Source organism: Gobio gobio (assembly GCF_949357685.1).
Source record: "Gobio gobio genome assembly, chromosome: 13".
Taxonomy (NCBI): Eukaryota; Metazoa; Chordata; class Actinopteri; order Cypriniformes; family Gobionidae; genus Gobio; species Gobio gobio.
This window is the reverse complement of record NC_137106.1, coordinates 40,089,311-40,107,914: the sequence shown is the minus strand read 5'-3', so window position 1 is coordinate 40,107,914 and position 18,604 is coordinate 40,089,311. Positions and strand designations below refer to the sequence as shown.

The 18,604-nt window shown below is 40.1% G+C and overlaps 1 protein-coding gene across 2 annotated transcripts; it reads right to left on the bottom strand.

Moving 5' to 3' along the window:
• Positions 1–531: 531 nt before the first annotated feature.
• Positions 532–18,282, bottom strand: LOC307136147 (tyrosine-protein kinase Src42A). Of its 2 annotated transcripts, none has more exons than XM_079832932.1 (9): positions 17,905–18,282; positions 15,069–15,190; positions 14,671–14,837; positions 14,420–14,579; positions 11,250–11,405; positions 11,048–11,103; positions 9,191–9,338; positions 8,977–9,108; positions 532–1,632 (listed from the first exon to the last, which is right to left on the bottom strand). In XM_079832932.1, exons 1-9 carry the CDS (start codon positions 18,186–18,188, stop codon positions 1,439–1,441), a joined length of 1,419 nt encoding a protein of 472 aa, XP_079689058.1. In that variant the 5' UTR covers positions 18,189–18,282; the 3' UTR covers positions 532–1,438. The 2 variants fall into 2 exon arrangements, with proteins under 2 accessions (XP_079689058.1, XP_079689057.1); XM_079832931.1 differs by having other exon boundaries at positions 14,671–14,885; positions 17,905–18,236.
• Positions 18,283–18,604: the final 322 nt, after the last annotated feature.

Below are 18,604 nucleotides of genomic sequence, written 5' to 3'. Positions count from 1 at the left end.
GATCAGATTTGATCAAAATACAGTAAAAATACAGTAAAAGTTTAAAGGAATAGTTCACCCAAAAATTTGAATTCTGTCATTAAGTACTCACCCTCATGTCGTTCCAAACCTGTAAGACATTTGTTCATCTTCGGAACACAAATGAAGATACTTTCGATGAAATCTGAGAGCTTTCTGTCACTCCATTGACAGTCCACACAACTACCAGTTTCAAGAAAAATAAATGACTTGTGTTCTTACATTATCCCAAATGTTTAGAAGAATGTTCCACAGAAACAAACTATTTTAACCAGGACACGAACCGGCACCACCAGCCCCACCCTGCTACATACTACATACTACAGTAACATTAATAAATCTTTAATACTGTTGCTCATTCATGAATATGATTTCTGCTGAGTCCCATCGGATTCTTTTCCAACAGCTATTGAAGGGATTCCGAGAAATCAAGGCGTCATCAAGCTACACCAATTTTTTTTATAAGTGACCCCTAGCGTTAAAAAATTACATACTGAGCCTTTAATATATTTTAAAAATGTAATTTATTACTATGATGGTAATGCTGAATTTTCAGCATCATTATTCCAGTCTTCAGAGTCACATGATCCTTCAAAAATCATTCTAGTATGCTGAACGTTAAAAAAATATATATACTATACTTCATTGTAAAGAATAATATGTACTGTAAAGCTTATTTTATAGTCACAGTGTATTCTTATATGATTAGGAATCTGTCAAAGAATTTGAGCATTTTTCATTTTCATTTCACAAGTGTTTAGAGCTGTTAAAACATTTTAGCAATGTAAAAGTCTTTTGAAATGTTCTCAGAAGGAAGTAGGAAACCTGTCTTTAAAAAAGTGCACTTACAGTAGCAACAGCCCAGGCATTTTAAAGATTTACATTACTACACTACAATGTTCTTTATCAGGTCATGGAAGATACATACTCTTACAATTTATGTAGGAGTTTAAAAATCGAACATTCACTTGCAATGGCTCTGCTGTCACCAAATGTTGAAAGCTAACATTCCATTTCTACATTTGTCAGTCAGCAATATTAAAACAGCTTTTCGGAAACTAACCAACTTCATAATCACCTTTAGTAAAACTAATTTGCAATACTAGTAATAGTCTTTCATAATCATGTGCATGAGAGATTTATGTATCAACCTGTGAAGTGTATAGTATATGGATGAGTCTCATGAAACCTGTCGAGATGTCACATCACCCCAAAATCCATTAATATTGTGACTTTTTTATGACAATTAAGAACATTTTAGTACATATATAAATTTGGGACTAAAATGTTCTTAATTGCTTTATAATGCATTTCAGTAGATTTTTTTTTTTTTTTGTGCGATTAACTATTACGTAAGTGAATGTATACTTGTTGATTACATATAAGCTACTGTATTCCTCAACTCTCGTGTCTACAATGTCTACTCCAGTTCAGTAACAGGCTCATGGATGAGAGCCATCAGCTTCTCCTGCAGCTCTGTAAATGTTGGCCTCTCTTTAGGGTTTGACCTCCAGCACAGCAGCATAATGTCATAGAGCGCTTCGGGACAGCCAGGCGGTCGCTGCATCCGCTCTCCTCTCTGAATGGCTCGAACGCATGTCATTTTGTTTTGACCTGAGATTGTAGAAGGAAGAAATATACCAGAGTTGGGTGAGATGCAATCCCAGCTAACAGGGAATGTTCTCAGAAATGTGGCTAATCTCTCAAAATGTTAAGGAACAAACGTTCGGTCAGTAACATTAATAGAACGTTCATTCAAAGTTATCTGGTCTTTAATAACGTTTGAAGAACATTAGCACAAGAATGTTATTTATACATCACAAATTGAACTTTTCTGAAATGTTTTAGTTGGACGTTATTACTGGTTTCAGAACTTTCAGAGAACATTCAAAAGTTACGTTCCCGTAATGTTTGCAAAATGATAAAATGTAACAATTCCGTAATGTTTTCCCTAATGTTCACCTAACCAAGATTTTTGTTCTTTTTTTTTAAAGACCCCCTTTGGTGAAAATCAAGTTTTTAATGTTGTTTATAGCCTAGTATGTCTAGGTGGTTTTTTTTAATATGCTTTAAGACAAACCATGTGCAAATTCATAAGTCAACACCATTGTTGAGTATTTTCTCTTTAAAACTGCAGTGAACCAAAGATGCAGTTCGAAATTGCTGGTGTTTCTGACGTCTCAAACTAGCTTGTAACCAACCACGTCACCATGTGCCCTTACGAAAATTAACCATGGTAAAAGTGTAGTAACCATGTTTTTTTGGCTAATTGATTTCCATTTATATAAGCACAGTTTTACCACAAATAACATGGCTAAACTATGTTTAGAGTAGCAAAGCCATGGTTAATTTGTGGTTGCCATGGTTTAACTATAATAACCTTTGTTTTTTTTTGGTTTTATTTGGAGTAAAACCATGGTTCATTTTCGTAAGGGTGGACTTTAGCATATCATTAACTATTCTCTGAAGCAGTGGACTGAGTCTCAAGAGCCACCAGGTATATTTTTCTGTTGATATGATAAATCTCCACTGACATTCTGAGTTGTTCAAAGCGTTTCTAAGGATACTGATTGATACTGAAGGCAGACTGAGATGATGTCAAAAGGGAACATGGTTTGTGTAACATTAGTAACACATTATTAGCTGTTTAATAATGTAGTCCAGCAAAAGGATAATCATATTAATTACCGTTATGTGTCCAACTTTGTAAAGGGCACCATTGTGCAGCATTTAGCATTTATAAGTTGGCCGACTGTATAGAGGGTATGCATTAACGCCACTTTCCCGCCGGAACACGCCCCCTCAGCCGGGACTGAGTGGCAAAACAGCCAATATGTCAGTGCAACATATTCATAGAGAGAACTTTATTAAGTCCATTTCAAATTCTCATTTTGGCTGCCTCTGAATTGGTCAAACAATATATTATCTGAGAAGTTTTTTGCATGTATGGAGAAAGCATGGACACCTACAGGATTTCATCTGAGGGTACGCACAAAGGGTTTTTTATTTAACACTAAAAAGTAACTATTACGCACCTTTCCGACCATCAGTGAGAGCACCCGGTGCCGCAGAACGAGTAAAGCCTACTATCTCTAGAGGTTTTAAATCTGACAATTCCAAAAAGCAACGAAACAGTCAGACATCCATTTAGCGCATGTTCAGAGGAAAACAACTGAAAAACAGTGCTGGTTGTTCTCTAGATAATGTCTGTTTGTTTTACCAACTGAGAAATCGCTGAGATCACAAGTGGATTCAGAACGTTTTGCAATTGCGTTTGACCAGCAATTCATACTTCAGAACATTATTTAAGCGTATGTGTGTGTAGTTCAGGGACACAGCTGTTAAACTGAATGTATGAAGTGAAGCAAACCTTTTTTCAAAATATCCACAGGACAAACAACCAATTGTTTGTCACTACAGCAACAGTAGACCTCCATCACTAGTTGTTTCTGTAAATTTCAGTGATCCATTCAGGCCCGGTTACAGAATCAGTTCACTGAGGGTGCTAAATTACTGGGGGTGCTCTAGTAAAGTGCAGATAGGCTAAGCAACAACTTCACCATAGCAGTGTACAGTGAGAAATGTATGATTATTTATTTACAAGTCATCACTTTTACCAATAATTGGAATTTCAAAAATATTCTATTAATCTATTAGTCTGCCTTTACATTAATTTAATGCGTTACTAGTGTTTTAAAATGTCATCTTCCTGAAAACCAGAAAAAAAGGTTTTGTGAATTTAGAATTTTTTTTGGTCATTACATTGTTTGGAGCATAAAAAACACATTTATATATATATGATCCAAGATGGCGGCGCGAGTAGTTCGCGAGGCTCTGGGTCTCTCCAGATTCTGCAATTTTGCGGTATTTTTCCTGCTCATCTCGGGTCTGTTCGTTCAGAATAGTTGTGCCTTAACATCGTACACCCATGGTGAGATTTTGGATATTGGTTTGCGAATTTCCGACAGTTTTATGGACAATCTTCGACTCCTTCCTGAGATCGCTAGGACACCCGAGGCTATGCGGAGGTCTGAGAGCTAAGCTAAGGCTAACCCCACATCGGCTCTCTTTACCCAGTATTTTCCTTGCCAATGTACGGTCGCTAGTGAACAAAATGGAGGAGATTCGACTCAGCATGACACACAGCAAGAAACTTTTGAACTGTAACGTCCTAATCTTCACGGAAACCTGGCTAAACGGCGGAATACCGGACACCGCTATTGAGCTATGCCACACGGTCCGGGCGGATAGAACATTAGATGGCTCCGGTAAGACTAGAGGTGGTGGATTGTGCATTTACATTAACAAAGCCTGGTGCACAAACTCTGCTATTGTTGGGAGTCATTGTTCAGCTAACCTCGAGTTTCTCATGGTTAAATGTAGACCGTTTTATCTACCGCGGGAGTTCACTTCCACCATTATAACTGCAGCCTATATTCCCCCGGATGCTGATGCCAAGCTTGCTATGAAAGAACTTCATGCAGCCATCAGTAAACAACAGACTGATCACCCGGAAGCTGCTTTTATTGTTGCAGGTGACTTTAATAATTCAAACTTAAAGTCAGTGCTACCCAAGTTTCACCAGCATGTTTCCTGCCACACCAGAGGAAACAAAACCTTAGACCATGTTTACACAAACATGGCTGGCGCTTACGTTGCGACACCCTTCCCCCACCTGGGACAGTCAGATCACCTTTCTTTGTTCCTCATCCCCAAATATGCACCCCTCATCAATCGTGTGAAGCCATCAGTGAAGACCATCAAGGTGTGGCCTGCGAGGGTTGATTCCACACTCCAGGAAAGGTTTCTACACACAGACTGGAGTGTGTTTGCTTTTCAAGCCACCAGTGGCGCTCACACGGACATTGACTTCTACACCTCCTCTGTATTGGATCATATCAATACCACCATTGACAGTGTTACAACCCAGAAACAGATCACCACATACCCAAATCAGAAGCCATGGATGAACAGGGAAGTGCGACTCCTGCTGAAGTCATGCAATACTGCCTTAAGATCAGGAGATGCACAAGCCTACAGTACATCCAGAGCAAACCTGAAGAGGGGCATCAAAAAGGCCAAGCACTGCTACAAGCTAAAGATAGAGGGTCACTTTTCCAACTCTGACCCTTGACGCATGTGGCAGGGCATCCAGGCCATCAGTGACTACAAACCCCCCCACTCCACCCCCGCAGCCACTGATGTCAACTTCCTGAACGAGCTAAATCACTTTTATGCTCGCTTTGAAAGAGACAACAGAGAAACTGCCACCAAGCTCAAACCCTCAGCTGACCCACCAATCACACTCTCCACCACAGATGTCTGCAAGTCACTGAGCCGGATCAGCACGCACAAGGCTGCTGGACCAGACAACATCCCTGGTCGTGTTCTCAGGGCATGTGCGGAGCAGCTCGCTGAGGTTTTTACAGACATTTTCAACCTGCCTCTTGCCCAAGCAGCTGTACCTTCATGCTTTAAACGCACTTCCATTGTGCCAGTGCCAAAACACTCTAACCCGAGGTGCCCTAATGACTAGCGCCCTGTAGCACTCACACCCATCGTCATGAAGTGCTTTGAGCGGCTGGTCCTGGAACACCTAAAAGACTCTCTACCATCCACATTGGACTCACACCAGTTTGCCTACCGCAGCAATAGGAGCACAGAGGATGCCGTTTCCATGGCACTGCACTCTGTGCTCACTCACCTGGACAATAAGAACACTTACGCACGCATGCTGTTTGTTGACTTCAGCTCAGCATTCAACACTGTCATCCCAACCAAGTTAATAGCCAAACTTGGAGACCTGGGCATCAATACCTCGATGTGCAACTGGATTTTGGACTTCCTAACTGACAGACCCCAGAATGTTCGTTCAGGATTCACCTGCTCCACATCGATCACTCTTAACACTGGTGTACCACAGGGCTGTGTGCTAAGCCCGTTTCTCTACTCCCTCTTCACCGCCGACTGCAAGCCTGTGTATGGATCTAATTCTATCGTCAAGTTTGCGGACGACACTACGGTGATTGGTCTCATCAGCAACAACGATGAGACTGCCTATAGGGAGGAGATCCAGCACCTGGCCACATGGTGCACCGAAAATAACCTGCTCCTCAACACCACCAAAACGAAGGAGCTCATCGTGGACTTCAGGAAGGAGTCAAGAGGCACACACGACACCATCCACATCAATGGAATGGCTGTTGAACGTGTCTCCAGTTTCAAGTTCCTGGGGATCCACATCTCGGCGGACATGTCGTGGACAACCAACACCTCCAGCCTGGTCAAGAAGGCTCACCAGCGCCTCTTCCTCCTGAGGACACTGAGGAAGAATCAGCTCTCCGCAGCTATCCTGGTGAACTTCTATCGCTGCGCAATAGAAAGCATTCTGACCAACTGTGTGGCAGTGCGGTATGGGAGCTGCTCTGTTGCGGAGCGCAAGGCACTGCAGCGGGTGGTGAAAACTGCCCAGCGCATCACAGGGACTCCACTACCTGCCATCGAGCACATCCAGAGGAAACGCTGTCTGCATCGAGCTCGCAGCATCCTCAAGGACTCCTCTCACCCAGCCCACAGACTGTTTTCTCTCCTGCCCTCCGGCAGGCGTTTCAGGATCCACCGGACCAGGACCAGCAGACTAAAGAACAGTTTTTTCCCCAGAGCTGTCTCCTTACTGAACTCAAACCCCCGTTGATCCACTCCCCTCATATACTGATAACTCTCCTACCTCACATCCACCTTCACTTTGTTATTTGCACTACCGACTGTTTATTACAGTAACAACTGTTTACTTATGCATTTTGCACTACCATACCGTAACTGGATTATGCTAATTTGCACTGCCGACTGTTATTTACAGTACCAACTGTTTACATTTGTATTTTGCACCGTACTTCTAACTGTAATATGCAATCACTTCCACTGCACTTTTACACTTTTTTTTCGGATAGCTTCTGTCCATCATTTATTGCACTACCTTAATCCACTGCCATATTCCTCATTTTAGCCTAACATTTCATTGTATACCTCTATCTGTAAAATTCTGTTTATAGTAATAGCCATCTGTATATTATATTATATTCATAGTACATATCCACCTGTAAATTCTGTTTATAGTAGTAACCATCTGTATATTATTCACTGTACATATTCACCTGTAAATTCTGTTTATAGTAATAACCATCTCTCTATTTGTAGATATATTTATATATATTCAGTACATATCCATGTCCTGCACTTATGCAAACGTTGTATATCCTGCACTTGCTGCTATTGCACTTCTGGTTAGACCTAAACTGCATTTCGTTGCCTTGTACTTGTACTTGTGTAATGACAATAAAGTTGAATCTAATCTAATCTAATATATATATATATATATATATATATATATATATATATATATATATATATATATATATATATATATATATATATATATATATATATATATATATATATATATATATATATATATATATATATATATGTGTGTTTTTTTTTAATTTATTTTTTTATTCCTATGTTATACGCTATATCCTCTGCTCTGTAGGACACCAGAACCCATTTATTGAGAAAATTTAAATACATGAATATACACACAATGGGATTTTTTTTTCATTCACCAATAATTTTTTTTTAATGAAAGATACAGAATCATTTGATATACCATTTTACTTTATGCAATATGTGTGTAAACATGACCACAAATGCCATTCCCATTCTAGGCAATGCATCTTTACACTGTATCTAATTTGCATAATAAAGTTTTTGGGGACAATATGTAATGTAAAAAGACGTGTAATAATAATTTACACATAGACATAGAATGTCTTATATTTCATAAGAATATCCAGACCTTTGTTAGAAATTTGCTCAAATATAATTATAATCTGTCCTACAGAGGCAAAACCTCTGTTCTGGGACAGGAGGATATTTCTGTCTCGTGCAGAGTGGCATTTATTTTTAGATGTCAATTCCGAAACTTTGCAGCATCCAATTGGCCGTCAGTCCTCTTAGCAACAATAGTTTTATTCAATGAATGTTATAGACTGTAGCCTCGAAAGAGAGCCAAGATCGCTACGATCACTAAAATGCTGTTGCTTTGTCAGTTCATCGCGATCTCACAAAGTTCCGTTATAAAAATGAAGTTATCAACAATAAGTCTCTTACATCTTGTCTTGACTTTGTTTATTAATGAGAGGTTTCGCAAGCCTGCATTAACTCAGCACTGAATAAAAACTGCCGTTTTGAGCGGTGAGATTCTGATCGTGTTCGAGAGAGCAACATCTATCTGTGATTGGCTACATTACTCACCGCTTCAAGAACACGCTGTAAATAAATGCATTTGACGCTCTCCAGAGCTCAGACACAAATTAGCAAATCTGCCAAATCTGTTTCGCCAATATTATTACAGTATCAACTGAGGGTGCTTTTGCTTGCATTTAAGGGTGCTTAGCACCCTCTAGCACCCCCATAGAACCGGGCCTGGATCCATTTGCTTCTCATTTCTGTAGCTGCAGTCTGCAAAAATATACCTCAGATTTCTTGTCAAATCTATTTATTCAGTCAATCTAACAAATCTAATCAAAGCTCTTTCCCATTTTAGATGTGTTTTTCACGGCATTCACAATGAAAACCAATGCTGCCACTTTTTGCCACTCAGTGGGCGTAACCGCAGGGACTCCGGCCAAAAGTGACACCACATGCATACCCTCTATTTCTGAGCTCGAGTGAGTGTGGGCTGGGCTAATTTTTTATATTCATGAATCTACGTATAATAAATGTACCAAGGATATAGACTTACAATTAAGCTATTTTAAGGAACAAAGAATGTTTTTCACAGGAAATTCTTTTTTTATGTCATTTTGGAGATCTAAGATGAGTTTTAAGGGATACAATTATTGACTACAGGGGGACTTTAACCATTTGCAGAGAATATTACGAAATAAGCATGTTTACCAGGGTATGGGTCATCTCCATACGTGACGATTTCAGTTAAAAGGATGCCGAAAGACCAGACGTCACTCTTGCTTGTGTACTCCTGGTTATCAAATATCTCGGGGGCCATCCATTTCACAGGGACCCTAGCATCTGCAGGTACATGAGAACTGTCGTATACATTTTGTTTGTCTTATCATTTGTTTGCATGAAACGTACATATCAAATATCTCACCTGATGAAATCCTGTTTCCTGGTAGATTAACTTGAGCGAGTCCAAAATCTGCTATTTTGCAATTTTGCATATCGGTAAGCAGAATGTTCTCAGCTCTCAGATCCCTGTGAACTATTTTGTTCTCAATGTAAATCATTCCTTCTGTAATCTGAGAGATTCAACAAAATAAAGAATTGGTTTACACAGGGCCTTAATCACCATAGACATTGAGGGGGACAAGACTGCCCCAATAATTAGAAATAGCTGAACTGTTCCCCCTAAATTCTTATACTTGCCAAATATTTGACTTAAAGTAAAACTTTTAGGGGGCTTTACAGTGCTTGTCAATGTCAAAATAATTGAAAGCATTGCAGTATTTATAATAAATATTCATGCTCATCATTATTTTCTTTCACGTGCCCTTGTAATCTTTAATCAAAATAATTTTCCCTCCCTCTTCTCTTCTGTGATGTGTTGGTGCGAGGGTGGGGAAACCTGTCACTAGCATGAGATTGACCAATAGCAAACCACAATCCAATTCTCCATGGACAAAATCAAGTCCTGCCCAACGCCTTTTCTTGTTTGAGAAGCTCTCGAATCGCTCTTCAAGACATACTGTAGATACAGCCTTAGTTTAGCATCAACTAAAAAGATCCCTGATGGAAAAAAGATGAAATACAGCGCTGCTGTATTATCTCGATGTGCTTAAATCAGCCTTAATAAAGCAAGATGCACTGCTGTCCTTGTGCCAGATGTGAATGAGTGTTTAATGTATGTGTGGGTTAATGTATGAGGGCTTCCTCTTTCCTCTTTTCTCACTGACATGAGTGCATTTAGAGACATGTCCTTCATGATGATTGATTTTCGGGTCATGGGTTGGAAGACAGAGGAGCGAGAAAATGAAGAAACATCACTGTGAATAATGAGGAGCAGCTGATCCTGCATGACAGCAGAACTGAACGGAATTGCAAAAATAATAATGAACACTCTCCCCCTAATAAAAATATCAATGTTGCTGTGTCGAGCCGCATAAACCAACGGCGCAACAAGTTCATGAACTGCTTAGAAAGACTATATTGATATATATTGGTTATATGCAGTGTTGGGGAAAGTTACTTTGGAAAGTAATGCATTACAATATTGCATTACTCAGTTACTTTTTAAGAAAATTGCAAATTCACATGTGTACAGTAGAGGGCGCAGCTCAAACAAACCTTTCAGCTGTGCATCCATTCTGGATAATGGAAGAATAGGACACTGGAGAAAAAGGTTTAAAACTTTCTTCACCAATAAAAACAAAAAAGTCATATTTTCTCATGGTTTAACTGAATCATCGAAGGTCAGCCACAAGACATTGGTCAATAAAGTCAGGTTAAATGCATAAAAAATATTTGTTTTATTTAAAATTTAATTATTGGAGGTTTGCATAGTATTCTGGTCTTTCATTTGACTGATTTTATTCAATTTTGAGGAATACTGAATATTTTTTGTGCAAGTGAGATGAGTAAATGCATGCTCACATTTAGTATAGAATTACAATAACCCTCATGTTTACACACACACACACACACACACACACACACACACACTTACTCACGATTCCTCTAAACATGTGGACAAGAGAGCTGTCAGTCAAATAAATTTGAAAAAGTAACTTGTGTTACTTTTTTGAAAAAGTAATCTGATTACGTAACTTAAGTTACTTTTCACCATTCTAATCGATAAAATCAATAAAATCCTGTCCTACATTTCCCACCATTGATTCTCCTGTTTCATTCAGAAATAAATCAGTTTCATATTAAGCTAAGCCAAGCCAAATGATTTTTGATATTTGATACAGTCCAGACAACTGAATTACTCTCAAAGAAATCAAGTTACCTGGACAGCAAAATCCATCATGAGCGAAAACTCTATATCTTGTTTCTCTTTGTGGCCTGGGGAAAGATAAAAGCGTATGTTTATATCTCTTCAGTTGTATTGATTTTTTCTTTAAAAGCAATGTGACAGTTAAGATAAAGATTAAGATAAAGGTATCTGTGGTGTTTATTATCTGCATACGAGTTAATATTAGTTCACTTACTGATGAGAAATGTCTTTAAAGAGCCATTTTTCATGAGCTCTGTCACTAAACAGACGGGTTCACTTGTGGTACACACAGCATAGAGCCTCAGCAAACGCTCATGGTGAAGCTCTTTCATGATGTCAATCTCTGTTTTGATATATGGATAATTGACAACTGCAAGTAAAAAAAATACAGACAAAAATTGCATCACAAAACAAACCAATTAAAATAATTTGAGCTGTGCTTTTTATATACACTGATGAGCCAAAACAGCTGAAGTTGATAATCTCCTAACAAGGCCACATATTAAGATCTGGGTAGATCTGGGAAACAAACAGTTCTCGTAATCAATGTGTTGCAGGAATAAAGATCTAAGCGACTTGGACAAGGGCCAAATTGTTATGGCAAGACGACTGGGTCAGAGTATCTCTGAAACGGCAAGTCTAGTGGGTTTCTCCCTGTCAGTAGTGGTGAGAATTTCCCAACAGTGTCCAAGGAGGGACAACCACAAACCGGCTACAGGGTGTTGGGCGCCTAAAGCCCCGTTCACACCGCCAGCGATTTTGTCACTGTATGTCGCCAGCGCCAGAGATTCATGTCGCTAGTGGGCGTTCCCACTGCGGGGTGCCTGTAAACGTCATTAGCAGATCACCCTCCTCCATCTTTACACGACACCGCAGTAGCAGTACAGCAGACGGATCACGTGCACTCCACTGACTTCACTCCTATTGGTTGTTGCTCGCGAAAATCACTTCTCATTTGCATGAAGTTGAAATTTCTGAACTTTTGTCGCATGTCTCGCGTCGCTTAACACGCCCACATTCTGTCGCCAACGGTCACTGCTCGCTCGTGTCACCAGAAGTCACCAGCGCTCCATTGAAATTAATGGGATCGTGTCGCTCTGTCGCTGCGTGTCGCTGGCAGTGTGAACGGGGCTTGAGCCTCATCGATACACGAGTGCAAGGAAGGCTATCCCATCCATTCTGAGCCAACAAAAGGTCTACTGTGGCACAAGTCACACACAATTTTAAAGATGGTTATGGGGGGAATGTCACAACACACAGTGCATCGCACTCTTCTGCTGTGTAGCCGCAGACAAATTAGAGTGCCTTATGACCAAGTTCACTGTCGAGAATGCCTACAATGGATATTTGAGCGTCAGAACTGGACCTTGGACCAGTGGAAGATGGGTGCCTGATCCGATGAGTCACTTTTTTTTTTTTTTTTTACATCATGTGGAGGGCCATGTATGTGTGCACAATGTACCTGGGGAAGTGATGGCACCAGGATGCAGTGTGGGACGATGACAAGCCGATGGAGGGAGTGTGATGCTCTGGGCAATGTTCTGCTGGGAAACCATGGGTCCGGCCATTCATATGGAAAAAATTTGACACGTGGTGCCACCTACCTAAACATTGTTGCAGGCCAGGTACACCCCTTCATGACATGGTGTTCCCTGGTGGAAGTGGCCTCTTTTAGCAGGATAATGCCACACTGCACACATTGTTCAGGAATGGTTTGAGGAACCTGATGAAGAGTTCAAGTTGTTGTCCTGGCCTTCAGATTCACCAGATCTCAATTCAATTGAGCATCTGTAGGATGTGCTGGACCAACAAGTCTGATCCCCGACAGCTCGACTTTGCAACCTACAGGATTTCTGCTAACGTCTTGGTGCCAGATACCACAGGACATCTTCAGGGCTCTTGTAGATTCCATGCCCCGGTGGGACGATGCTGTTTTGGCAGCACGCGGAAGACCAACAGCATATTAGGCAGGTAGACGCAATGTTTTGGCTCATCTGTGTATGTGCATATATTTCTGAAAATGCACAAACCTGGCTTGAGTTGAACGAGTCAGTGGTTCTCAAACGGTGGCTCACAACCTCAAAATGAATGCTTAAAGGGATAGTTCACCCAATAATGAAAATTAGCCCATAATTTACTCACCCTCAAGTCATCCTAGGTGTATATGACATTCTTCTTTCAGACGAATAAAATATTACGAAGTTATATTACAAAAGTCCAGGTTAATCCAAGCTTTAGAATTGGATTAATAGTTGCTCTGTTTTTGAAGTCCATAAAAAGTGCATCTGTCTGTCAAATAACGTGCTCCACGTGGCTCCGGGGTGTTAATAAAGGCCTTCTGAAGCGAATCGATGCGTTTGTGTAAGAAAAATATCCATATTTAAAACTTTTTCAAATAAACTTTCGGCCGACCGACTTCTGTGGAAAAGTGTTGAATGTTGAAAGTGAAACTCAAGATGCGTACGTGACGTCATGACGAGCCTACCTGGTCGCATTAGTCTTTCGATCGGCAGGGGAACTTTCAACAATTTGTCCGTAAATATTGATATTTTTCTTACACAAACGCATCGATTCGCTTCAGAAGGCCTTTATTGACACCCCAGAGCTGCGTGGAGCATGTTTTTGATGGGCAGATGTACTTTTTATGGACTTCAAAAACAGAGCAACTATTAATCCAATTCTAAAGCTTGGATTAGCCTGGACTTTTGTAATATAACTCAGATTTTATTCGTCTAAAAGAAGAACGTCATATACACCTAGGATGACTTGAGGGTGAGTAAATTATGGGCTAATTTTCATTTTTGGGTGAACTATCCCTTTAAGCAGATTTATATTTATATATTATATTTATATGTATGCATTTGGCAAACGCGTTTATCCAAAGCGACTTACAGTGCCCTTATTACAGGGACAATCCCCCTGGAGCAACATGGAGTAAAGTGCCTTGCTCAAGGACACAACCTTCTGCATATCAGTTCCATGGTTTAACCCACTGGACCACCATCTCACAGATTATTGAAAGGGTAAAAAAAATATAAATGTGACAAGCAGGGTGGGCGAGGGCCAGGCCTGCACTTTTCTCATCCTTCACTGTCGTCGCTCCTCCTTTTATGCATCCGAGCTCATCCGTGAGAGATACGAGGGTGTGACGCGCAGGTGACGCTCATTTGCAATCACGCCACCGGCCTCGTGCCGTTCGCACATGACTCTAGCTCGCCCTGCTTGTCACAATAGAATTTTAAGTTTATGTCTAACCAAGTTGTGCACTTAGTTTTCTTTTGTATGATAAGAACTGTTGGGTCACCACTCAATATTCAACGTAAAATAATGGGACCTGAAGTAAAACCAGTTGAGAACCACTGAATTAACCTATTTATTGATTACCTTTGAACTCTTTGATGGCCACATCTGTTGTATGGTTCCAGCGCCCCTGCCACACCTCTGCAAACTCCCCACTGCCGAGCTTCTTTAGTTTGGTGAGTGAACTTCTCTCTACCTCCCATTTGGTGTCAAATGACAGAGTAAGAGGAGTTGGCTGGTCTAGCTAGAAGAGTAATGAACAGATTGCAAAGTCAAATTAATCACAGGATGCTGCCCTGCTTTCAATAATCTGTAGGTTCAAAATCTTCACTGACCTTCACACAGGGTTCATAAAGCTTTGCACAGAGTCCGCCTTCATTTTCAGAGTAAAACTGTATCAGCTCACGCAAGGTCTGGAAAGTTGTATGATGAACAAGGAAAAACTGTTTGTCAGTTTCTCTCTGTTTGATCCTGTAATGTCGTGCATGAGGTCCATTCCTCACTTTAAAAGAAATCATTACAGTTTTATAGAAAATGTTATTCAGCTGCTCTGAAAGTCAAGATTGATACTGGTTTAATTCATTTATCTCTTTTCAATTTAGTTAAGAGTGCAAAAGAGCATAATATATATATGTATATATAATATATAATATATTAATGAAATATGTATAGAAATAGTATATAAATGAAATCAGTAGGCTTGAGACGTAACGTGTGTGTGAATCACATGTACCTGATAAGTAGTATTGATTATTCTCATGACACTTCCAGATGAGAAACGCACCCTCATAATTCTGGGGTCTCAGCAGACATCTCCTGGCCTCTATACGCATTTTAACATTCTCAAAATACCATCTGAAAATCAATCGATACTAGTTTTTATTATGTCCATTTTTATTTGTGTCCAATGTAGTATTTGGTGTAACAACATTGTACCACAGATTAACTGAAAAATAAAGTAAACAATATAATGGATGAATCTCAAAGAAAAAAAAATCGGTAACACTTTATTTTAGGGTTCAATACTTGCTATTAACTAGTTGCTCATTAACATGCATATTACTAAGATATTTGCTGTTTATTAGTACTTATAAAGCACAACTGTATTGATGACTTATTCTGCATGACCTTATTCTACATCCATTAATCCTACTCAATACCTAAACTGAAATGCTACAAAAACTACCTTACTATTAAGGGGGGGGGGGGGGGGGGGGGGGGGGGGCATACTGAGATTTTTACACTGTTAAAGACTTGGATTCCCAGGCTAAACATGGGCAAAGTTAAAAAAAAAAAAAAAAAGTTGGACGTTTGATTGAGTATTTCTGTGCCAAAAATACTTCCGGTTTCTCATAAGTTTAGGAAAGTTTTTTTCGAGTATGGGTATATGTGACGTCAGATGGGGCGGAATGTCCTTGTACGGGCCATGATGTCTATGGGCCTTAAGTACGTGCTCTTCTCCCGGTAGGGCGCGCGCGCGCGCGACTAGAGCGAGAGAGCAAATGCACGCCCATTATATCGCTGTGCTCGACTTTAGGGAAGCTGGCTGCGCTGCAGTCATAGGATGTCACGAAATCAACAATGTCAACAAAGATGTGTGTTTTTGGTTGGAAAACTCTGGTGGACGCGTGTACATTTTGAGTTTACTCGCACGAATCGCGTGTGAAATTCGCTCACTGCACAAAAGACGCAAATTTATTTATTTATATAAAGAGTGCCTATTTGAACATTTTATCTGCCGTTTTCGGAGTTGTGAGCTCCAGCGGACAGCGGCGCTCAGCGCTCTTCAAAGCCGGCGAGGGCAACCTTTCCTCGGCCAGTCCTTCTGCCGTCTGCCGCTGGCTCTGATGTCTCTGTGGTGTGTGTCGAGCTATAATTCGTCTTGTAACGGCCGATCTTTGGTCTCATGGATCTATAATTTGTTCCCTGGCAAATCGTTTAGGCTGAGGGCAAAGATAAGTTTCATTACTTTATATTTTTAGGCTATAACTGTACGTTGCAGTTGTAACGTTAGCCAACTAGCTCTGACTTTGAATGTTTGACTGCATTGTTTGCTTTATTTCATGTATAGCTTGTTATACATTACTTATACTTTTGTATTATTGATCATACATAAACTTGCATTTAACAAAAAGAGACTGGGTTGTGTTTCATGTCATTTAATGTTATCACAGTGATAATCATATTGTCTGAACCAGATATTAATATACAGATTTTCTCCTCATTGTTGTCACTACTAGAGCAAGCTCCTGATTGGTTAACGCATGAAAACGCAAAACCGCGCTATGATTGGCTGCTTGATTTCCACATGGGTCCCATCCACGGCACCGATGCACTGAGGGATGCCATGGGCTCAGTGAAACCCTTCTACAAGTTTACTTTGGAATCAGTGACAGGTAACTGTACACACAGGGGTAGGGCTCAAGTGGACTGAAGCTTCACACACTTGCCTTATGTTGTATTATTGTATTCTGGCGCCTCTGAACTGCAATACAATGAGATAACTGCGCATGTATCTGTATATATGTAATAAGCGCTGTTAGCAGAGTTATTAAAAGTTACGTCCGCCATTGCATAGACTCCACTCATGTATACACAAAAGCGATAACGGCGCACATTTCGACTTAACAAGCCGAAATCTCCGGTTTCACCGTCTACACGACAACGCTGTAACCGGAGTTTCTAAAAAACTTCACCCTGGCCAGAGTTTTCAAAAAAGTCCGGTTTCAGTAACCGGATACTGCGTTTGCGTGTGGACGAACAGCCAAACCGCGTAGAAAAAGCTGCGGTTTTGAAAATACCAGTGTTCGTGTGGACAGGGCCTCGGTACAGCGTATCTTTCTTTTATAAATATAATAAAACTAAAGACTTTTCGGAGATATGAAGGATGCAATACTACTCTATAGGCACTCAAGATTGACATGAGATTGACTGAAACTGAGTGTCAACCACCCCCCCCCCTTCCCCCCACCCCCCCTTTAATAAGCAGTAAACTAGGAGTTTCTTGAGGCAAAAGTATAGGTCTATACAATTACACATAAATACAATTTAAATGTACTATTTATTGCATTTTATTTATTATTAAATTTGTAGATCTGCAAAGTATACTTTTAAGTTTAGTTCACAGTAATATTTATGCTGATTTTTAATTTTTTTAATAATGGTGTCTGTAAAGGTTGGGGAAATTAGATTTGTTTTAAACACAGGGATGTGTTTATTTGAAATGAAAATAATGTTACAAAAATATATTTTTTAATGGATTTTTCATTTATTTAATTTTTTTAATCTTTTTTTTTTTCTTATTCTCATGACCGTTTTCATGAGATTCATCCTGATAGCCCATATCTTAGCTTTCTATCAGTAATTTCCAAAACCCTATCTGATCATTCTCATGAGAAAAACACAAACTGAACAGTGACAGCACTGTAACTATTTCACCAGAACTTGTGAAACTGGAAAGACGTGATTCCAGTTTCATTTAGGGCAAGGTTTCAAAACACAAAGCGTAACTCTATATATTATTCATTCACACAAGCTCAAATGATCAAACGTATAACTCAAGGACTTACAACTCTGCCTCGACGCTATCCAGTGGTTTGACGAAGCCTTTAGGCACATATCCCTTTTCCTCCACAAAGCCTTTAGATTGGTCTTCCTTAGCTGTGCGTCTCTTCACGTACAACCAGTACTCTGTCTCTCCCATCACTTCCAGAACATCTCCTTTCTTCAGATTTAGATCCCATATTGTGCGTGAGGGATAGTCGTGGATTGACTTGACCCTTTTACGGTTGATTGACGGCTGTCCCTTCTTTGTTGGGCAACAGCGGTTACAGGTGATTGCAGAATTCCCCATGTTCACCACCAGTCATATCTGCTCATGCCGTGTGCATTTGTGCAGAATGATGGTACAATGGCATGACTAGCTCACTATACTACCAACACACTGTAGCCAGACAAGTTCCTATTGGTTACGGTTAGTAGGGCAAGGAACTATTTGGTGAAAAAATGATCAGAATTTCCCTGATGTCATCCAGTTGGGTTTACTTAAGCAATAACAAAAGGCCATAGCTTGCACGCATAGCTTTTCATTTATAACAAGGTGTTGTAGATACTTGAGTTACACAGAGACGCCAAGCAACCTGAAACACATATCAAACTCCATGGACCCTGATCAGGGTCCGGAATGACAGTGTCATCAAGTATATACTTTAAATTTTAAATGTCTGTGGAGGAGCTCTTTGAAAGCTTGCCAACAAGGCAAGGAACCAT